This window comes from Notothenia rossii (assembly GCF_949606895.1).
Source record: "Notothenia rossii genome assembly, chromosome: 6".
Classification (NCBI taxonomy): Eukaryota; Metazoa; Chordata; class Actinopteri; order Perciformes; family Nototheniidae; genus Notothenia; species Notothenia rossii.
In genome coordinates, this window is record NC_136909.1 from 73,473,240 (window position 1) to 73,495,889 (window position 22,650).

Consider the following 22,650-nt stretch of genomic DNA (forward strand, 5'->3'; position numbering starts at 1 on the left):
ACATGGTTCAGCGGACTGTAAGAAATCATTTCTCTTAATAGCATGATATCGTTAGACACTGTAGGCCTACGCGTTAATCCTATTTAACCAGCCTGTTATTTATCAGCTGACAATTAATCGTATGGCATTGGTTCCTGTATTTGGTCTGTTGTCTCTTTTAATTATTGCACTCAATAAATGTTAATATTTGGGATTGGGAAACACAATGGCCGCATTTTAGGGTATTTTACGTGCAAATATATTCCTCTTAAATCCTCATAGCCTAACTCGCAAAAAAATCACTTTTGATATTGGGAAAAATTGTCATTACGTGTCCTTATAAATCTCAGGAAATACTATAATGTAGCCTATAGGTTGTTTCACGGTTTCCCAAGCGCACACTCAATTAGCATTCAAAATAATGTTATTGTTTCCCGAGAGCACACTGGAGTAGGACAGCCTTGTGTACACTGACGCCTATTTTCTCCACAGACCTAATGCTTCTCCACTTAAACGGAGCATTTTAAAAAGACATAGATCCCCAGAAGAGGAGAAGACCCTGCCCTAATCTAAACAGCGCCGTGTTGATGGTGAGCGGATGAGATTATGCCGGCATGCCGTCCTTTTCTTTCCACACGGTTTAGGAGCAATGGGCCTTCAGACCCTGGCGCCTGCACTTGGCCACAGATAGGCAACCAGAGGTGTCCCCTTACAGCATGTTTGCCCTTTGGCACACAGGTAGCCCTACATTCAAGAGAAGATTCACATAAATGTTTCTATTTATAATGTATTTAATAGGAACAAACATTTCGAATACTGTATTGTGAGAATCCTTTTATTGGTGTCCAACGCTATCTAAAGAACATCTTATTCTAACATGATATAAAGAAGGTGGTATTATTTGTATTATCATTATTGAAATACATTATAAACTGAAAAATAAAATGTTGCAGATAGTAGTCTTTAAAATTGACTAACATCAATTTAACTAATATTTTACGCATGGTCTTCTTTCCAAAAATGCTGAACATATTGTCAAGAAAAAGCATCACCGTGGCCAACTTTTGGTGGAAAATAATCCAACTTTCCCATACTAAGTAAACATAAATAAATCACTACATTTATACACTTCATATCTCTTCGGGTTGCCAATTTTATCGCATTTCCCACAGTTACGGCATAGTATCTTATCCATGGTTTGCCCAGACAGGAAACGAAGATATGCCTAATCTAAAAAGCACTGTAGTGATGATGGGAAGAACTGTGAGGCCGTTGGTCCATTCAGCAGAGGCGAGGAGATAATACATGCTATTCGAGTCAGCGGATAAACTATTGGTGGATAAACAGTGGATTTCCCAATATAAATGCTTTTATTGCACACCATGAAATGCTTTTCTAATGCCTTATTGGTGTTAGTGTTTTCTGCTGGGAAAACAGAAAGTATGTAAAAGAGAGAGAGGGGGAGAGAGAGAGAACCGTCATCCCTCCCCCGCTTCAGCACGTCACTGAAAGGGAGAGGACAGCATCTTGGCTGACCCAGCTCTTTCGCTATAACCTAATTCAGCCAACCAAACAGGATCGACCTCTCTTTCTCACCCAGCCCTGCAGACATAGACACACAGCCAAAAGAGAGGGATGTCACAGCTGAAAGAAAACCAGCCCTCCTCCATCTGCATGAAAAACAAGCAGTGCGCGACGATTCTTCAAACGTACGCACGGGGTATTTACAGTTTCTACGCGCCGTCAGGAGACAAATTAGTCCAATTTTGGGCCTGTTGACTATTTGTTACCCGTCATCTCTCTGTTGGTGGTAATAATGCTCCCCAGCCCGCTCATAACTTCTTCTACCACGCCTTTCTCCGTGAAGGACATTTTGAAGTTAGAGTTGCAGCAGCAATCTCAGCAGCACCAGCTCCAGTATTTCTCCTGCTTCGGTCTCTCCGGGGCTCTGTCACAGCAGGGAGCTTTCCCAAATAAACCTTTCCGCTCTCATTCACCCCCCTCCTGCATGTTGGCCGGGAGGGACAGTCCGAGTCCCATCAGCTCCGGACTCTCGGAGAGCGAGGAGAGGATGTCGTACCTCAACACGCTGCCTGCTTCACAGGACCGGCTGCCGGAGTCCGGGCTGCCGGGGGAGATGTTCGACAGCCCGGCGCAGAAACACTCCGCAGAGCTCCGGCTGGAGACCGAGCTGGAGGACCAAGATAGCAGTGAGTTATAATTCTTATAATAATAATAATAATAATAATAATAATAATAATAATAATAATAATAATAATAATAATATGTTCATCCAAAAGTTTGAGGATGGTGGTGATGTTTGTAGCTGTTGGTAGCATGTAGGCAACATAAATGACAGAGGAGTTTCATTTCTTGCAAAAAAAACCCTGCATCTCACAAATTGACTTTGATATAGCCTATGCCGGAGAAAATATGACTGCGAACTCACAGGATATCATTTCTTGAAGCATGAATAAATGAAACCATCGCAAAATGCTAATCGAGGGAAGATAATAACTCTGCTTTGGGATAAATTGTAGCCTACTAAAAATATATAATCATATTTAAATTAAATAGTAGGCTAATATATATGCCTATGATTTATTCTTTGTGTTTCATTCATATTTAAAGCAAGAGCCCCACCTTGCACGATGGACGCCCATTGTTCCATTGGTCGTTGTGCATAAAGCTTACAAGCATTTAAGATTTTTCAATTAAATACAACTATATTATTCAGCAATAGATTTTTGATATTGGACAAGTAGTGGCCCACAAGAAACAGAAAAAATGCACGGAAGGAAATGTGCAAGAAAGAGAGTTTTTTTTTAACTATGTTGCCTGATAAAGATGTTTTGAAAATAAATAAAAAGCGTAGGCTAGTAAGATAGCGGTAAACATTTCCAAATATAACACATTACCCTTCAATCCCCCAAAGCGAATGGCAGATTGGATGGGGGTTGTTTAATTCTGAAGTGATTTGTATTTTTCAAAAAAAATTCTAATAAATACAGTCATAAGCAACAATTTGCTGCGAATGATGTTGCCTATGTGTAATAAATAATCACATAAATCGGTATAAATGTTAGAATACATTATATTTAAATTTGTTAGCGTAGTAATTGTTCCTGGATACATTACTTTCATTGAGTCCTCTTTTATGCAGGTCTTGATTGATTTGATCGATTACAAATATCGGTAAAGCTATTTCCAATCAAGTCATCGTTTTATTATTTTTTATATTTTGTAATTCATATTTAAAATCTTGTTGTGGTGAAATAATGAAAAAATATAACTACATTTAAAAAATCCCAAATATGTATATGCTGTTGAAATAACTGTCATATTTTAAGAAAATAATATTTAGAAATTCATGAATTCATATGGATGTCAGGAATATGAGTTGAGCTAGCAGTGTTTGATACATATTTCTCTACTAGTTTAGTTGTAAATGTTATGTTAATCGAAACGTTTCTTCTCCACGCAGAGAGCTGCGGGGCGTTGCGGGGCGAATGTGAGGATCCAGCCTCGGAGAAGCCGGCCACCAAGCAGCAGAGGACCAGGAGGAAACCCCGCGTGCTCTTCTCCCAGACTCAGGTGTTTGAGCTTGAGCGGCGCTTCAAGCAGCAGCGTTACCTGTCCGCCCCGGAGAGAGAGCACCTGGCCAGCTCTCTGAAACTCACCTCCACCCAGGTCAAGATCTGGTTCCAGAACCGGAGGTACAAATGCAAGAGGCAGCGGCAGGATAAGAGTTTGGAGATGGCAGGTCATCACCATCACCACCACCACCCACCGCCGCCCAGGAGGGTAGCTGTGCCGGTGCTGGTCCGGGACGGGAGGCCGTGTCTGACTGGATCACAGAACTATAACGCTTCTTACACAGTGGGAGCTCCAAACCCATACAGCTACAATGGCTATCCTGCATACAGCTACAACAACTCGCTGTATACTAACACTTACTCTTGTACTTATTCGAGTTTGCCTGCTCTGCCACCCAGCAACACCCCTGCTAATGCTTTTATGAACATGAATTTGGGAAACATCGGTGCACAGACGCAAAGCCATGCGCCCCAAGGACCAGGAGTCCCAGCCTGCCAGGGAGCTCTGCAGGGCATACGGGCATGGTGATCAGGGCCGAAATCATATATCTTTTCGTGGGGCCCCCCTTAGCTGGGAGAGACTTCTCTGAGATGGATAAATGGACTAAAGCATGGCTACACCAGAACGACAAATGCAACGAAAGCACAACTTAAAACTCTGTAACAACAACACAAGTAAAGGCCAGCTGTAATTAAAGGCAGGCCTGTGAGGAAACCCTAACTCGTTGACTGATTCAAACCAAAACAGTATGCACATTGTTCTCAGAAATGTATTAATAAAAAAGTATTAAACCTGCTGTTGGATATTTGATTTTTGGATGTATGTTGCAGAAGAAAAGCAGATTTCGGCTCAAATTGTTGTATGTATTATGCGATACATAATAAATAAATTATAACAATTATAATAAATACATACAAATGTATGAATTATGCATATGGTATATAGTCCATAGTAATTAATTAAAATAGGACTAAAATAATAATACAATCGCATCATTGCAAGAAAATAATAATAATAATAATAATAATTTCAATTTCTATAGCGCCTTTCACGAAACCCAAAGTAGCTTTACAATGGGAAGTAACAAAACAAAATAAAGAAAGCATTCTTATAAATTATTTTGATTTCTTCCTTAAAAGTTAGATTTATTTTCGGCCAAAATACTTTGTATTACTCTAAAATTGGCTAAATTAAATGAACAATGTGACCTGATGCTAAAGTCTGTTTACACTCAAGCTGCAATGACGAAAATTATCACCAATAATGACTGTGTGTGTGTGTGTGTGTGTGTGTGTGTGTGTGTGTGTGTGTGTGTGTGTGTGTGTGTGTGTGTGTGTGTGTGTGTGTGTGTGTGTGTGTGTGTGTGTGTGTGTGTGTGTGTGTGTGTGTGTGTGTGTGTGTGTGTGTGTGTGTGTGTGTGTGTGTGTGTGTGTGTGTGTGTGTGTTTGTGTGATATACAATATGTATTATGTAGGCCTATGTGAAAATGCGTTTGCGATCTTGTAAGAGCTTTTCTTTGCATTTCAACTTGCATCTCAATATTAAAGTAACGTCGAGTTCATCTTATTCTATATTTACGTGAGGTTTCTTATCGTCTCCAATCGTTTGTCAAGCGAAGGAAACTCTTTTTTTCCTGTGAGAAAGTTTGGGTAGACTTTAGTTTGAGACAAGAACCAGAAACAGAGAGAATTTAGAGGCGAGCTAATGTCCGGTTAGGATTCAGAGATGGACATTAACCAGACAGCCATCGGGACCCACACAGCGAATAAACTCGGAGCTTTGGATGATAAATAGTGTTGGGATTTTTTCTCTTCGGTGATGTATGATACTGACAAAGACAAAACATACAACATATATGTATAATATCGTCCAGGCCTATATTTACAACAACAATTGTTATGATTATTATAATAATATTAATCATAATAATAGGAAATGGTTTCAATGACATAGCAGTAATTGTTATGATATATTATAACATAATCCTTTAATAATTACCCACATTTTCACTAACTGCACTCGAGGACACTCAGTGTTAATTGGAGATGAGTTAAGTAAACGCCTTCACCTCCGAATACGCAGACACTATTAATGGAGATGAATGGCAACGTAAACAGTGTTTGTCTCCTCTGATAGCCTGACTGGCCACTTCCCCTGGCTACTGCACTGCCGGTAGGACATACCTGGTGTCAGCTCTAAGTGCTGCACAGTCACTAGTGTAAATAGAGCTGGCGACAGGACGGCGAAGCCTGAGGACGCGGCCTGGCCATGGCTGCTCTGACAGGCGCTGCGATCACTATCTTTCCCCTCCAAAGATAGCAGCGATCATCGCTGCGTAAGGCGTGGAGTTTCCCAAAACAAAGTCTCCAATGGCAACCACTTGAGGAGCTCACAAAGGAAGAAGAGCCCAAATATAGAGAAGGCAGATGCGTGGAGAAGCAAAGGCTCTTAGGTGTCAACCTGGTCACCAAGATGGCATCAGATGTGGAAAACCTTGTTCAGGACTATAGTGAATGCATCTCAAATTTGACCTTTATTCATCAATGTCAGAGTAAGGCTTCTGGTCAAATTGAATATGAAATTGGAGAGGTTTAAGTATAGAGGGTGCATGCACAGTGTACAAATACACCTGTGTTCACTGTAAAATTATTGGCTTGACTTAAGTGTGAAAGCAACTTGATGCAGACTCACCAGACCAAGATTCAAATATTAGTTCATATTCGAGCGAAAAATATGATATAATTTTCTCAAATGATCGAAAGCAAACACATGTTCAGTAATTGCTATTGGTCTAAAGAGAATTATTCAATGCTTATTCCAAGTTTCCAGGTTGTGCGCGTCAAGGAACAAAACACAAAGGCAAAGTGAAGTCGAAAATAAGAGTATATTTGGACACAGTTTTTAAAGAGGCATGTTGCCTACAAACCTGAGTAAGTGATCAGGTACATCTATAGAATCAATTGCAACAGCGTGTATTGCAGAAAGAATATTACTATACCTAAATCCCCCAAGCTTTTCCCATATGCTTTTCGCGTAGTAAAATGATTGGTGTGGATATCATCTCGTAGTTTGAACACATGTTCATTGTGCCTCCATTTTTCCCATTCCGGACGTGTAGTGACATTCTGGAGTTGATTTGTACTCAAACAGAGAGATTGTTTCCGTTTAGTCACAGGACAAAAACAAACAACACGAAGGAGGCAGATCCGTGCATCTGTCATTGCGTCTCTGTCATGAAGGACAGGCCTGCCGACTGTGCATGAGTGCGAGTGTGTGTAAGCAAAAAAGAGAGAAAGGGGAGGGGTGTACTGGTGCAGTTGCCATCTTCTGTTTTTAAGCGCCTCTTTAACTTTGAGCAATTTGGGCACCATGCATCATGACCACACGGTGGCGCCACTCACCCGTTTGAGTAACATGACTAAAAGTCCTCTCTTCAGACTATATCTATAAGGTCACTTTCAGTTATTTAGTCAAATAAAAAATATTAAATTAAGGGATTTGCTTTCATATATTATAACTTGATGGCGTTGCAGCCCTCAGAAACTCAGACTACATCATTTAAAACTTAAAAACAGTATAAATACAAATGAAAAAATATCATACGTATAAGTCATTATTATCAAGAAAAATGAAAAGAATGCTGAGATTCTCAGTAACGATTATTGCATTTTGCTGAGATTAAAAGATGGCTTGAACCTTATTTAGCCATTTTAATTAGAAAGAGGGTCACAAACTGTGAAGTCCACTGAGACAAATGTAACATTTGTGATATTGGGCTATATAAATAAACATTGATTGATTGATCATTGATTGATTGATTCAAGTTTTACGGAATATAATAATTCGTATAAATTCGGCATGGGCTGTGGAATTGTATAAGGGTTTATAATCACTTGCATATGAAAACCTGCGTTTTACGCACACTCAACGAACTTTACGCATCAGATTTTCCTACTACAGTGTTCATATAATTGATATTTGTAAGACTAATCGCAACTCACTTGTAGCTAAAGAGCCATTAATCTTTTTTTAAATCATTAATTTGGTTCTTTTAAAAATTTCACCTCAAGAAAGACTAATACCTCGTCTGTGAAATGATTGTCCGTGGTCATGAGCGCGTGGAGCTGGGCGGTTCGGAGGAGGGACCAGTAGAGTATGTCCTATCAAAGGTTAACTGCTGCTGTTGCTGCTGCTGCCCAGAATATAGTAAAGATCTGACAGCTCCTGGTGTAGTCTGTTCATTAGCAGTTCGACTCCGAACTGAGCTCACCACAATTAAATTAGAGCAATTACTGAGAGCTGAGAAACATCGATCGGTGAGGACTTTTCTTTTGGAGAGGCTGATCTCTCGATGTCTCCAAGTAAATCTCATGCGATCCTGAAGAAATATCCCTGCTCTCATTAAAATCATGACATTGAGTTTTTCGTCCTTCTCCATAAAAGACATACTCACCGGACGTGATGCCCAGGAGAAGCCCGATAGGAGTGCAGATGAGCTCTGCGCACTAAAGCGCAACATCTGCACAGGGCATGGCACGAGGGTCCCCGGTCTGTCTAAAGACGCGGATGAGAACCGCCTCCATCCAGGGAGACTCCCCGCTGATCGCAGGCTGTCTGTGGGAAACCTCCGATCTGTTACTCTCAAAGAAGAAGCCACAGGAGAGGAGACTGAACTCAGAGAAGGTGAGCCGTTTTATTCTCTCCGTTAGTAAGCAATTATGGCTCTGGTGTCAAATTCAAACTAAAATGACAACTTGTTGATAATTTCGCTTGTTACTTTAATGTAAATTATACTTGCCCTGATTTGCATCTTGAAGTTAAAATTATAGCACATTTTAAAAGAAAAAAGATAAGAAAACCTTGCCTTGAATAGTGATTAATTTGTTTCACCTCAATGGCCCATTTGTCTATATTTAAGAAATAAAATATGGGTTTGATTCACAGCAGATGTGTCTTTATGAGGAAATGTGGATGAGTTTTTGCATTTATCAAATTTTCGATAAAAAAAATAAAAAACGTGTCTTACGAATATTCAATGTTAATACATTTACGTTCAAATATGTGTTTGAGATGGGTATTGTTGCTGTGGACAGTGCTATCAAATCCAACCAAGAGGTTATTATCCATTCCGTTATATACCTGATTTGTTGTGTGAAAGGGATGAGGAAGAGGAAAGCTTGAAGGGACCTCTCAGCCAGCAGCTTTAGTGGCTTTAGGCTTTTGACCAGCATATTGACAGAGAAACACACACCTATTGTCATCTCCGTTGTCATAGGCGCTGCCGATCAGCAGCAACACTGTGTGGATCTGGATAAACTTCTGAAAGAAGAGGAGGCGGAGGAGGCGGAGGAGGGAGGCCACCTCAGCGGGGAGACGGTGAGATGTTCGGCCGATGAACAGCAGTGCATGCCGGGTGCGAAGAAGCGCTCCCGGGCGGCCTTCTCTCACGCACAGGTCTACGAGCTTGAGCGTCGGTTCAACACGCAGCGATATCTCTCCGGTCCAGATCGGTCCGGCCTGGCAGACGCTCTGAAGCTGACTGAGACCCAGGTGAAGATCTGGTTCCAGAACCGGAGATATAAAACCAAACGGCGCCAGATGGCAGCCGAGCTGGCGGCGTGCAGCTCACCGAAGAAAGTAGCAGTACAAGTGCTGGTGAGGGACAATCAAAAGTACTATCAGGCCAATGGACTACAAATCCCAGTGACTGTGCCTCTGTACCAGCAGGCCTATCGGTACCAGCCCTGCCTGCACTACTACTGCCATCCCTGGAGCCTGGGGAGCAGGTCCTGTGGGGGGATGTTCTGAGCTGTTCATTGCTGAGGACACATTACCTGGACAAGTTAGGGTCTCTGCACTCAACGTGTTGGCAGCTTTCTGTATGGATCAGGCTATTGTTGGACTGACTGGGATTGTACATATTTTTTTTTTCTGGGTTATTTTTTCTAGAAGCCAATTTAGCATTTTGGCCTGTTTTTCAGGGTTTCTAAAATGCCAATGTCTTACAGCATGACTATTTCGAGCTATTCAGTTATTCAAGGCAATTTAAATGATAATGATAATAAATCATCATTATTATTGTAAAATATTCTATAAGTGTTAGCCTTCAGTAATATAGTGTGGACATTACAAAGCTCTGTCAATTGATACAATTATAACTGTGTGGAAAAATGTTTTATATGAAAGGAAGAGTTGAGTGTGGTTATTATTTTTGTAATGATTTACAGCAAAATAATTATGTAAAAGATAACTAATGCTGATCTGTTCTTTAAAAAACGAAACACATTTTTTTTCTTCATCTATTTTGTTTATTAATATTATTCGATCTATTTAAAGACACAATTGCTGTTGAAATATGGGTGGGTTGTGTTTATTTTTTTGTCATGGGGAATGGCTGGACATAGAGAGAAGGAGAAAAGCAATGAGTTGTATAAAACTTTTTTGACAGTTTTTTTCTATTTCAAGGACAAATTCCAAATTAAGTATTATCAATGATAGGGAGGGAGTTGCAACACTGAACACTGAAATGTAAGATGTAATACTCCTCCACACTCCTGAATATTTCACTTTGAGTGAAAAAAATATAAATATTTTATTTAATACAAATACATCTTACATTCAAGTTCACCAAATAAGCATTCATTCTTAAACATTTGGCAAATAAAACCAATAAGGCAGATTATAAGACAGTGGGCCCCATATGCACAACATGGATTTCTCAGAGTTTATGTGCGAATTAAGTTTCACAGCTGCACTAAAGTCCAATTTATCTGAGGGGATAAACACTCACTCGCTCCGTTATTGAGATGAATGACTAAAGCTATTTTACTATGTAAAAAAGAAAAAGTAGACGTGAAATAACTCAAGAAGATTTAAAGGGAGGTTACGTTTGAAATAATTAGCAAATGATCTACAAAATATATTTGTGTAAATATATATTTAATCAGCCTGCCCCCTCCTCATCCAAAGCAATGACTCCTGCCTGGCCCATATAGGATCTATAGGCTATGTTCTTCCTCTCCTTAACGACAGCCAGTTACAGTCTCAGAGACCAGACCGAGCAGAAAGGAATCCTGAATTTATACAAACCCAAGAAGAGAAAGTATCCTTAAAAACATGGCAGAGACTCTGACACTTTTAGAAGGTATCTATTTTATTTATGGGATATCTTTGTTGATCATAAAACTCAACACCTTCAAAAACACATTATTTACATTAGGTTTATGGACCCTTGGGAGAGTGTCAGTATTATAAATATAATGTACCGTAAAAGGTTCCATGCAAAGAAATGCTGACAACAGCCTATTTCATTTGAATATGTTAGCAATATACAAAACGGCCACATTTAAATAACTTATAAAGATGATTTTTAGGTGTTTTTTGTTTTTTTAAAAGGAAGGTGTCTTTTAAGTTAAGTCTTTTAGGTGTGTTAAGAGTCCTAGTCTCAACTGTACACTGCATGAGTCAGAGAGGGTCAATAGACCGTGGAGACGTTGCACCATCCAGCCACAAGACAGCTCACATTAATCACGTTTTCCCGAAAAGATTGCACGCATCCTAAAGACATGGACACAATGGCTGCACTTGATAGGAAAATAAAAAGTGAATTTCTTAACCTGAACGATGTACTAGAGAGATTGAGTGGTATCATGTCTATATAAGCTAAGCACATATTACAAAATGTATACATTAAAGACATCAAAATTATTCAAATAGTTACTTAAACTTCCCTTTTCCCACCACCAGCTGCTTCGGCAGAGAGGGTCACCTTTTGCCACACGATGGCACCAGCCCAAACCTCATTTATCTCTTATATCAAAACACCACTTCAAACTCTACTAAGTGGTTGATCCAACACGTTTTTGAGAGGGAGGACTCACACACATAACACTCCTTTAGACTGTCTGACTGGATATCACCAGGGCATCACTAAGTCTAATTATTTTCACACACACACACACACACACACACACACACACACACACACACACACACACACACACACACACACACACACACACACACACACACACACACACACACACACACACACACACACACACACACACACACACACACACACACACACACACACACACACACACACACACACACACACACACACACACACACACACACACACACACACACACACACACACACACACACACACACACACACACACAGAGGATTATTGGCTGTTCAAGAAAAAGATGACTAAGATGCAACGGAAAAGATCATGGTGTTGCATTGTGGCTCTGCGGTATGTGATTGTACATGAGCTGTGATTAGTCACATTGTGCTGTTGAATAGCTGCTCTAGTCACTGCGTTCTTCCATGACTAGGATAAGATTTTCCTTTCTTTTCTTGCACCCATTGATGTTCTAGATTTCCGTAGACAAGTAACTGAAAACTGAGTGACACAACAAAGAGATAATTTTGAGTCTTTACTTTGAAGATAATTGAGGTATATGTTTTCATGTGCTTAAGCCTTTATTTGTAGCAGTAATGATATAATTATTCCCAATTTAATTGATTAAATCTGGGACCATGGCAACAGACAACAACACATCATAACTCAAGCCATGTCATCCATTTGTTTTACATTAGATTAAAGGTTAAACTAAATGTGCGTACATATAAGTGTATGCATGTACAGATGTATACATGTGTTTATGCCTTTGAGTGTAAAGTATAGTAATCACTAGGGAAGAGCAGTTTACAAAGGAAAGTTTAAAAAAGTAATAATTATAACGTTTCCCTTTCTCTTCTCATACATGTGATTACCATTAGGATTTGTTTAAAATCTGTATAATTGTCTGCCTGCTGGAGTTTCTTGCCCTGTCAGACGTCTTCCCTCATTTTATTTATTTTATTTTACCTTTATTTAACCAGGATAGGTCTCATTGAGATTTAAAAAATCTCTTTTTCAAGAGAGTCCTGGCCCAAGAATGGTAACAGCACCGTTTCAGACAGTTTTACAGTTACAAACAATTAAAAAACACACAATCACAACACAGTCATACACCAAGTTTCATCTCAGCAGTTGTGTGCTGTTGCAGGCAGTAGTCCACTGAGCCTCAAAGCATTACTGCATGTGTAAATATGTAATGCTCAGGTATGTAAGCACTTTGAACTGTGCTTTATTTAGTGTGCCTCCGCATGAGTAGGGCCATAAAGCAGAGAGGAAATAAAAGGAGCCAGACAGCAGAGCAGGAGAACATGTCCATCTGCCTCTTTGAAAAATCACTAGCACCAGCGTCCACTGAACAAAGCATGACATTTAAATACCACTTGTGAATGGAAACGGGTACATTTGCTGTTGTCTTTTTGTTGCAGATTTCTCAGTTGGGAGGAATGTGTTGAGGGTGGGGCTGAGTTAAAGTGAACAAGACAGGAATGACAGCCCTCACCTAATCCATGTTTGGCTTGCTTTTAAGATCCAGATCTATTGATGGAGAATTCTCACAGGGCTCCTGAGCAGCAATTACACATGCATTTCCGATGTGCCTATTGAAACAGGAATTATTTTCTCAAGGGCCTTGTTGATTTAAACAATATCATCTTAACATAAGCGCTCTTGGCACTGAGACTGTGACGGGTAATATGAATGAGATGTAGTGCTCACACGAAAGCGAGACAGGGAGAGGCTTCCCAGGTACTTATTCAGTTGTGGCTGCCAGTTGTTGATTGTTCAATCAGACACAATTGTAACAACCGCTGAATATTTGGCTTTGTGAAAAGGATCGAGCAGGAGTGTGCGTCGCCGCTCTTAATGCGTTAGCCCTCGGCAGACACAGGGGCAGGACTCAGGAAGGAGAGGGGTCATGGTTAATACCTCTGTTTAAAGACAGATCTGCTTCCCTCTGACCTGTGCTGAAACACACATACACACAGGCACAAACACACACGCACGCACACACACCACAAATAATCCCACCCAGAGGACTCTTCAGGTTTGTTCCAGAAACTATTAGCAGATAACATCAGTGCATCTAGGAATGTAAACATTTACAGTAAAGCTATAAGACATCAACTCCCCCTGTGGAAGACACATCTATCACGCCAACCGCATCAACACTCACAATCAACCTCGGTTTAAAAAGGAATACGATATCACACCTTCCAGCACAATTTCAACCTTTTCTGTATGATCACTGTTTCAGTTTGGTAAAAAGCATCAATCGAGGTTTTTAGATGAGGATTAAAAGGTCTGTCATCATAATTAATGACATCATCACCCTAAAAGAAATACAATCTTTGAACAAAATCCTCATGTTATCTGTATCACGTGATGCATCGGATTAAATGAGCGAATATTTTTTTAATTATTAAAAAATACTTGTCCCAAATGCAATATATTAGATTCAAGAAGAATATTTTGATAGTTAAAAACATCTATTTAACGTATGCATTTTAGTCTTAATACACTGAAATGTTTGGATAACACAAATCGTAAGCAATCCTGCAAACCACCACTACCTCATCACACATAAATACCATGCAATATCATCAATGATTCCTAATGCCACTGTTTGGAAATATCAGAATAAAAAATAAGAAAATGGATATTCCAAAGGAAGTGCAGCACGCAAGTGTTGATAAATAATTCAAATGTCAACGTGATAAATTAAGCTTCCAAGAAACAAACTATTTGGAAGTCTCCTGAAACTTGGTTTACATCTTTTGACAAATCTTTGTTTTGAAGCTTAAGGCTGAGCAGAGCGCAGTTGTTGTTGCAGTGGTCAGAGCATTGTGCCTGCAGAGAGACGCAGTGATCCAGCTCTGTGTCTGTCAGAGCAGGGGTCATGGGGGGGATTAGAAAAGATAGAAAGATGAGCCCACCCAGAACACAGGCTCATCTGAAGAAAGTAACACAGGTCTGTGTGCGTGTCTGTCTTGTGTGTGTGTGTGTGTGTGTGTGTGTGTGTGTGTGTGTGTGTGTGTGTGTGTGTGTGTGTGTGTGTGTGTGTCCATTAGGAGTAGATTTGGGATATTAAAGGCTGAGAGTTTAAGTGGAGGCAGATTACGAAACAGCACAAGGCTCATGCGGGAAAAAGACACAAACAACAAACAAAACGTTCCCATGCCCAACACCTTCTTATCTGTATGTCCTCTTTTTTAGTTAAGCACCACAGATTCATTCACAATGTTGACAAATAAGACAAATAATTAATTAAAACTTTGACTAACATATGTTGAAGGAAGTGTAAAGGGCATTTGAAATAGCTTGTCAACCAGTGGATGATGGTGAGTTTGTGTTGAGCTCCTCTGTCCATAGATGGACAGGAAGTCTTCCAAGTTGCCACATGTCCTTCCTCTCCGCTTTCATGTCTCCCACACACACATGCTCAGACAGACACACACTCCTCCAGAGCCGGCCGGAGGAATCCAAATGTTTTAATTAGCCGTGATAAGCCAAGACAAGGAGAGCATTGAGCAGCTCCGACACACAGAGAGACGACTCCTATCAGGGGGCTGATAAAGGAACTACTCAAGCCCACTTACGGCCTCTCATGCTCTCCTCCTCCCTCTCCTCTCCCTGGTCTCCTTCCGCACCTCCAACGAGAGGGACTCTCATCACTGCTTGAACAGAGAATCCAACATTGGCAGCTTGTTTTCTTATCATCACAACTTAGATCCAACTTCCTCTCACTTGATTGCACTTTAAATCTTGCTGTTTATCTTTTTTTCTTGCAACTGTACATTAGCATATCTGTGCCATATTTTGGGTTTTTCAGCCCCATGTTTTGCTCTTTAACTAGACAAACCAGAAGACGGATATATTTCACAAAGCTACAGGGTTAGGACAGAGACAAAGAAGGCATAAAACATGTCCTAACCTTGAACCAATGCTCTATCTCTGGCAGTGAGTCTTAAACACACACAAGCCTCAAGTCCACCTGATTCACACTGAGAGTTACAAAGTAAATTGGACAGATCCTCCCTTAATGTATCTGCCAGAGAAAAACATTTTAGACATATGTTGAGAAAACATTTATAATTGTTCACGTTCGCTGTCAGCAACCTTGTAGTAATAATGAAATGGAGTGAACTTAAAAAATATCAACATTTATAAAATAAATTATTTTAGTATAGATTGCTGCTGATCACACCTGTCACTCAAGTAGTTTTAGACACTTGTATATGAACACTTTTGATGGTGTGAATGCTTCTGGTGATGAAATGAATGGCTCACAGTTTTCACCAGACTAGTTTGTGCTGACTGGAGCTCCGAGGCATAGCAGTTAAGCTTATTTGACAGGAAGGGAAGACAGCTTTCTTTTCAAGATCAAGTTCAAAGGGCAGGAGGCCGGTTTCTTCCTCGGTGTCCCTGACTGCACCTGTGTGGCTTTTGCATGCTTTTGCACGCACACACACACACACACGCACGCACACACACGCTCACACACAAGGAATCTTGTCCACGCCACTGACAGACAACTTTAGTTTTGCTCTCGGGCTGCGTGTGTGAACAGTGTGTGTGTTTGCAATTGCACGTGTGCTGGGTGTGCGTGCATGTGTCTTAAGTTGCAGTTGCAGCTTACTGAAGTGTTTGTAGGCCGATTTTATGACCTTGCGTACCTTTTAAAAGGAATTGTCACAACATTTAGGACAAAGGGAAGGGCAGAGGAGAGAAAGTGCTGGACACCTGCAGCATGTGTAACAATGCTGCAGTTCATCACACCCTGCCAAGGCTCACAAAGGCTAAGGGAAGAGAAGTGTGTGTGCGTGTGTGTGTGTGTGTGTGTGTGTCTTTTACTTTGATCCTAAAAGTAGCGTATAGAGGTTTAGAGATCGTTCCTTAGGCATTTTGCGCAATGATTTTATATCTGTTTTTCATCATCACACTTTGTCTTCTCTTATAAAAATATCAGTTTCCCTACCATAGGAGCATGTTTGCCCCTCTCTCTGCTTCTCAGTAATCTGGCCCATTAGCAATGGCATTTTACTATAAACACTTGGATTTATCGAGGAGCTTTCTATTCAATGCAAGTCTTGCATGTTATTCTTTTATTGCACGAGAAGTGAGCAGGATCCGGTTTCAAACTGACACGCACGCCGGAGTCAAACACAACATCTCCATGGTGTCCTGCGTCTTCTGCAGGCTTCATCACATACCAAACAGCTGTTTTCTCTTCTGTCTCAGCCTTCTACCACAGATACATTGCTGTGTGTGCATGAGTGTGTGTGTGTTTAATTGTGTGTATGTGGGTGTGTTAGCGATCATCTAGTATCCTTGGTGGTGCATGGGAAGAATTTCTCCTCCCAACTTGTTCTCTTAAGTGATGACAGGAGCTGTATCTCCCCCACATTCTAATTTTTCACAGCACTATGGGAGAAATTCAAGCCACAACTGGCCCAGCAGATTCATAATCTTTCTGTTATTTTAGTAAACTACCACTCATCCAGAATTTACATTTTGCGATGCTTCATAAATCAGTCTGATCTTTGGAGTCATGTCATCATGAACAATGATAATGAGATCATAAGATCTAGCAAGGAACCATTTTTTACGATTTACCAGACCTTTTAGAAAAAACTTAAAGATTGGGCATGAGTAAAATGAATGCATCACGTTCTCATCCGCAGGGGGTCAAACAAAGCCACTTTGTCACACTGCCATAATTGATATTTGTTCTGAGTGTGTTTTCATAAATACATTTGTGTTTAATCAGGGGCCCGCAGCTCATTTTTACCCTGAGGCCCCCTAGCAAGTTCATGCAGCCCTGAGTTAGGGGGAATGCCCAGATTTCCCAGAAATACAATTCATATCAGAACGCGTGAATCCAATCAGCACTTAGCTCGCGGTCATTAATGGAAAAGAAACATGATGAAATGTATAGATAATATCTCAACTCATGGTTATCTTGTCTGCAGATTGTGGTACAGGATCAAGTTTGACAGAATGCCAGTAAAAGCAAAATCTAAACAAATTACACCAAGCATAAAGTGTACCATGTTGTTTTGTTTGCTAAATGTAGCCATGCACCAAAAAGTGTGTTTGCTCTACTCTCTGGAGCATTCCTGTTTTTTTTTCTGCTCTCTCCTCTCCACTTCTCTTGGCTTCCCTCCTGTACTCCCATCAAGCGTGCTATCTTCCACGAGTGGGAGAGACTGTAGCAGCCAAGGGATTAAAACAACAGCTACTTTATCCAGCAGCACCCAAGGAGCGTGAGATCAAACCTGTAAGTGTCTGTGTGTATCCCAGTGAGTTCGACGAAGAGCTAGTTATCGCACCTCATCCATTAACTGCTTCCAAGGATGGAATAAAGTGGACGTTATGGCATAATCCTGCATCACTCTGTAATTCATCCTGAGTGGTCCAGTCATGATTTGGCTCAATATATGAAGAGAGATCTGACAAAAGATGCCATAAATAAGGAGAGCGTATAAGAGAAGGCGAGCGACTGAGCGAGAGTTGTTGTAGAGGACAAGAGTCCTTCAGGCGTTCACATTCCTAAGTACCCCTGGAGTGTGTGTTTGTGACCGTGTGTGAAATAGACCCTTCCACAGGTGCTTGCTGTAAGGGGCTTTGACCAGAGGCTTGAGTTTCCAAAACATGGGCTTACACCAATACACAAGGGAGTTTATATATGCGTGCCAGCCCTTCATCCACAAGTATTTAGTATTAAGAGTGTGTTTTTGCATGTGTGTTCAAATTAAGTCAGACAATATGGCCTTGAAATAGCAATAATATTTGGTCAAGAAGAGGAATAGTTTAAGGTTTGCTTTGACGGCATCGGTCACTGATCTATGTTTACACACACACACACACACACACACACACACACACACACACACACACACACACACACACACACACACACACACACACACACACACACACACACACACACACACACACACACACACACACACACACACACACACACACACACACACACCACACACACACACACACACACACACACACACACATAATGAACACACACCCAGTTGGTAAATATAGCTTTCAGAGTGGTAAACTTGACACTTTTCTTGTGTATCAAATTAAAAGGCTCTATTGTAGTGATTAAAGGGTATAATTGATGTGACAAGATTATGACTCAATATTGGAATTGTAAACAATGTTATAACAACTTATATTAGGAGACATTAGGGTTAGAGAGGTTTAAAGTAATCTTCATCAAGACTTACAGTATACAGTAGCTCTTCATAGCCAAATCACTCTAGCTTAAATTACTTTGAAGAGTGGAGAAAAAACAAGATATAGTTGATTGATAAAATACATATCAACCAACCAACCTTGCCTGGTCTCAATTATGCCAGGCAACTTTATAAAAACCTATTTGCAAAATAGGAGAACGATACCTAATGCTAATGTAATGTTGTTTAATGTTTGCTATACCTGTGAATTAAAACATTAGAACAAGAAGAGGTTTAACTTTTGTATAAACTGACGGTTAGGTTCCAAATAAAGTATGAAGCCAATTTATGTCAAGATTCTGGATCTGCAGCACTTAAATTGACAGCAGCCATTATAATTGTGATTAATCAAACATGACACATCCATGAGAACTAACAACAGCAGAAACAAATAGACGTGATAGCATCTGAACTAAGGCAACATTGTTATCATTAGCCAAGTGGAAGCACTTTTGTCTGAGTGGCAGAAATGAGAAACAGCAATATGAACACAAACTGTTAAACTTGTGAATTGACTGATACAAGCAAACTGAGGAATTGTTTTAACTGATCATCTTGAAAATGGCTCCAACCTATTCAAAATCAAATGCAACAACAACTGAAGGAGACAGCAGCAGCTGTGTGATATTCAGACCAAAAATATGAATCGACTGGGAACATGGCAAAGTCATCGACCAGCAGTCAGTGAGCGAGGAAGAACAAAGCAACTATCTGACTCAAACTACACATTTTTTTAAACACACACTGAGATCAAGATCTCCCCATGTGATATGACTGAAGTGCCAAATAACTATCTCTTTGCTGATTAAGAAAGCCAGAAAAGGAGTAAAACCCTTAAGTTTCCCTTAATTTGAAACCATAAAAAAAAGACCATCATCCATCCTCAAAATCTTTAGGACCAGACACCTTTGAAAGCGATACATTTATGAATGTATAGAAGCCAGTATTATTTTCACTTTTTCAATATTTATTTTACGCCTTCAAACTACTGAAACTGCTTGTCCCTGTATTTAACTCATAACAGATATTATATAATACATGCATGCTCTCCTACTCTGTATTTTTCTCTCAATCTTCAATGAAGCCCACACACACACACACATCTACCCACAGACACACACACAGACGCCCAAAAACGCACCAGTGGTTTAGGCAGAATTATTTAGGCAGGCCCTATGAACAAATTGATGAACCTTTCTTTCAGAGAAAAACTATACTGTGGCAAAAAACAAATCAAAGAAAGTACGTGTTCTTTTCATCAATATCAGACTATGAATGAGCACAGACTTGGCACATGCACTAGGCGGGCGGTAGCTCTGTAAGCATCGGCCTCGGGCCTAATACACAACAAAGCCAAATGGAAACCAACGAGACAAAAACAAACTTTTTAAAAACGAACCCATCAAGCAGTTCACAATCTCATGTCACTTCACAAACAGATTCATATAAATACTCTCAATGCAAAGCCATCAGAGACAAACAATACCACAATCTCAATACAGGTGCACCTTTATAATCCGCATCAGATTTATTTGTAATTGGTGCTACAGCGGACGTATACATAGCATTTTTTTTGTACCTTGGATGGCTCGTGGGGGACACACTTCCATTCATCACAAGGTGGGGGCTGCGTGGCTGGGGTTGATTATGGATATGAATAAATCCAATAAATCTGCCATCTCAAGTTCCAATGGCATGAAGTGAAGTCCTTTCCGTGTTGGTATTTGTTGAATAGGTTGGCAATCCGCTTTACAAATGGAATTAGTAGCCTATTCGGGAGATCATTTTATTATTACCGTATTTTACTACTAGTTTCTTGCTATTTTGGTTAGCTCAATTTAAACATACTAGCCCAATGTTAGCATGTTTCATTAGGGACAGGCTACTTCTTCTTCTATAAAACCGTGGTTTCTTTAAATATCTTGCTGTATTGTACTTTGCCACGTTATTTACAGTAGCCGCAACTTGTTTTTTTACTGCAAAGACTTTATTTCTTGACATAACTCCTTCAAACTTTGCCCAGCATGGAGCTCACACACCTCACACAAAGATTTACACACACCTGTCGAAGGTCAACCCCGCCCACACCGATAAACCAGGCTTTTAATTGGCTGTCGGCATCTTCAGGAAATCAATCAATCCGTGGGCAATCACACTCACATTAAAATCAATGAATATAACGTAGCCTACAGATACTGTAGCCAGTGAAGTGTTTATGTAAACTTCTTGTACTGTCATTATAATTTTTCTGGTAGTTTATACTTTTAATCAACAACACTTAATTCATAACACGAGTTAGCTAGTTTCAGACCAAGGTTAATAATACACAGTGTATAACTACTAACTAACTAGTTCCCCCTTTACCAGCTAAAGCATTAACATAATAGAGCATCACATAAATGCATCAATACTTAAAATGAAGATATATAACATATTTGATCTTTAAATGGACCACTATGCACAATCACTACTAATGCTAATACTTTCACTTGCAAGATACTATTACGTTCTATGTGTGACAGTATGCATACTTTTACTTAACTGAAAGATAAGAGTACTACCGGCACCGCTGCTAAGAATACAACAATCGTATTCGACTGGTCAATCTGTTCAAGCCTTGGCCACATGCCTGACACACACACACACACACACACACACACACACACACACACACACACACACACACACACACACACACACACACACACACACACACACACACACACACACACACACACACACACACACACACACACACACACACACACACACACACACACACACACACACACACACACACACACACACACACACACACACACAGACTCTCTTACACAAACAGTGAGAAAGAAAGGGGCAATAGACCAGACTAAATAGTTTACTCATCTCAGGCTGCTGGGATTTGTAGCAGACAGGCTTAGTCCTAGTCTCCCACACAGACAAACACACACACACACACAGACCCACATAGAAATAAAATGCATAAAAGAAGAGTAGATAAAAGACAACTTTGAAAGAAAAGTCACATTCAATTTCTACTAGTTGCCTCTCTGTAACTGCATCACAGTATTTCTACACTTATGCCATTTCATAGTTCTTACTCATGTAAAGCTAATGTAGCAAAGTTTGTGACTCCACCACGCAAAGCAGTGTTAAGGATTCAATGGAGTCACGCATTCTGGTGAGATCAGGTTGGTAAAGCTTGTCAGTCAGTTCAATTCATTTCTGCAAACACAGTGAACAAACTCTAGCTGGCTGATCATCAGGAGTGAAAAAGAGTGGCACACCACTCTATCAGCATATGACTCTAACAGGCCACACATATTGTGCATGCATAGATAGTTGGGTAGAGGACGACAGGTATGGTTCATTAACACTCCCTGTTTGAACAGGTGTCGGCCTGACAAGCAGGGGTGTGAATGTGTGTGTCTGGGTGTTTGGGGTAGTTTATACAGACGCGGATGTGGTGAGGCTTTCACTTCTCACCACGAGTTGTAGCATTAAACTTGCTGCTCTAAAACTGATGTCTAAAGATTCCTACTAAAGGATTTCAGGCTTTGTGTACATGTGTTTCATATATCTTCTAGCTAGAGTGACTGGAATACATTAAGGGAACTTTAAAAAATGTACTGACATATGACGTTTTTCTCTGTCTAAAATAAGATATGTTGTTGTGGAATCAACACATTCATTTTTGACGCAAGGAAATTCAGAAAATCCATGTTTTTACATAGCTAATCATGAATTATCAAATGTCTGTCTACATGGATCTTTCGCTGAACATGGATGAAGTATTTATTAAAAACAGATTTTTTGGTTTTTGACTCAATCTCTTTATTCCAACACAGTTAGAACAAATTATTGAGAGGAAATCTCTCAAAGCTAATCTCTCCAATAGAGAAT

The 22,650-nt window shown here is 40.1% G+C and overlaps 2 protein-coding genes across 2 annotated transcripts; both read left to right on the forward strand.

Annotated features, from left to right (window-relative positions):
- Positions 1-785: 785 nt before the first annotated feature.
- On the forward strand, positions 786-4,333 carry nkx2.3 (NK2 homeobox 3). Its single transcript, XM_079686971.1, has 2 exons — positions 786-2,189; positions 3,464-4,333. The coding sequence occupies exons 1-2, from the start codon at positions 1,796-1,798 to the stop codon at positions 4,102-4,104; spliced, it is 1,035 nt and encodes a 344-aa protein (XP_079543097.1). The 5' UTR covers positions 786-1,795; the 3' UTR covers positions 4,105-4,333.
- Positions 4,334-7,790: 3,457 nt separating this feature from the next.
- nkx3.3 (NK3 homeobox 3) lies at positions 7,791-9,924 on the forward strand. Its single transcript, XM_079686972.1, has 2 exons — positions 7,791-8,259; positions 8,852-9,924. The coding sequence occupies exons 1-2, from the start codon at positions 7,986-7,988 to the stop codon at positions 9,382-9,384; spliced, it is 807 nt and encodes a 268-aa protein (XP_079543098.1). The 5' UTR covers positions 7,791-7,985; the 3' UTR covers positions 9,385-9,924.
- Positions 9,925-22,650: the final 12,726 nt, after the last annotated feature.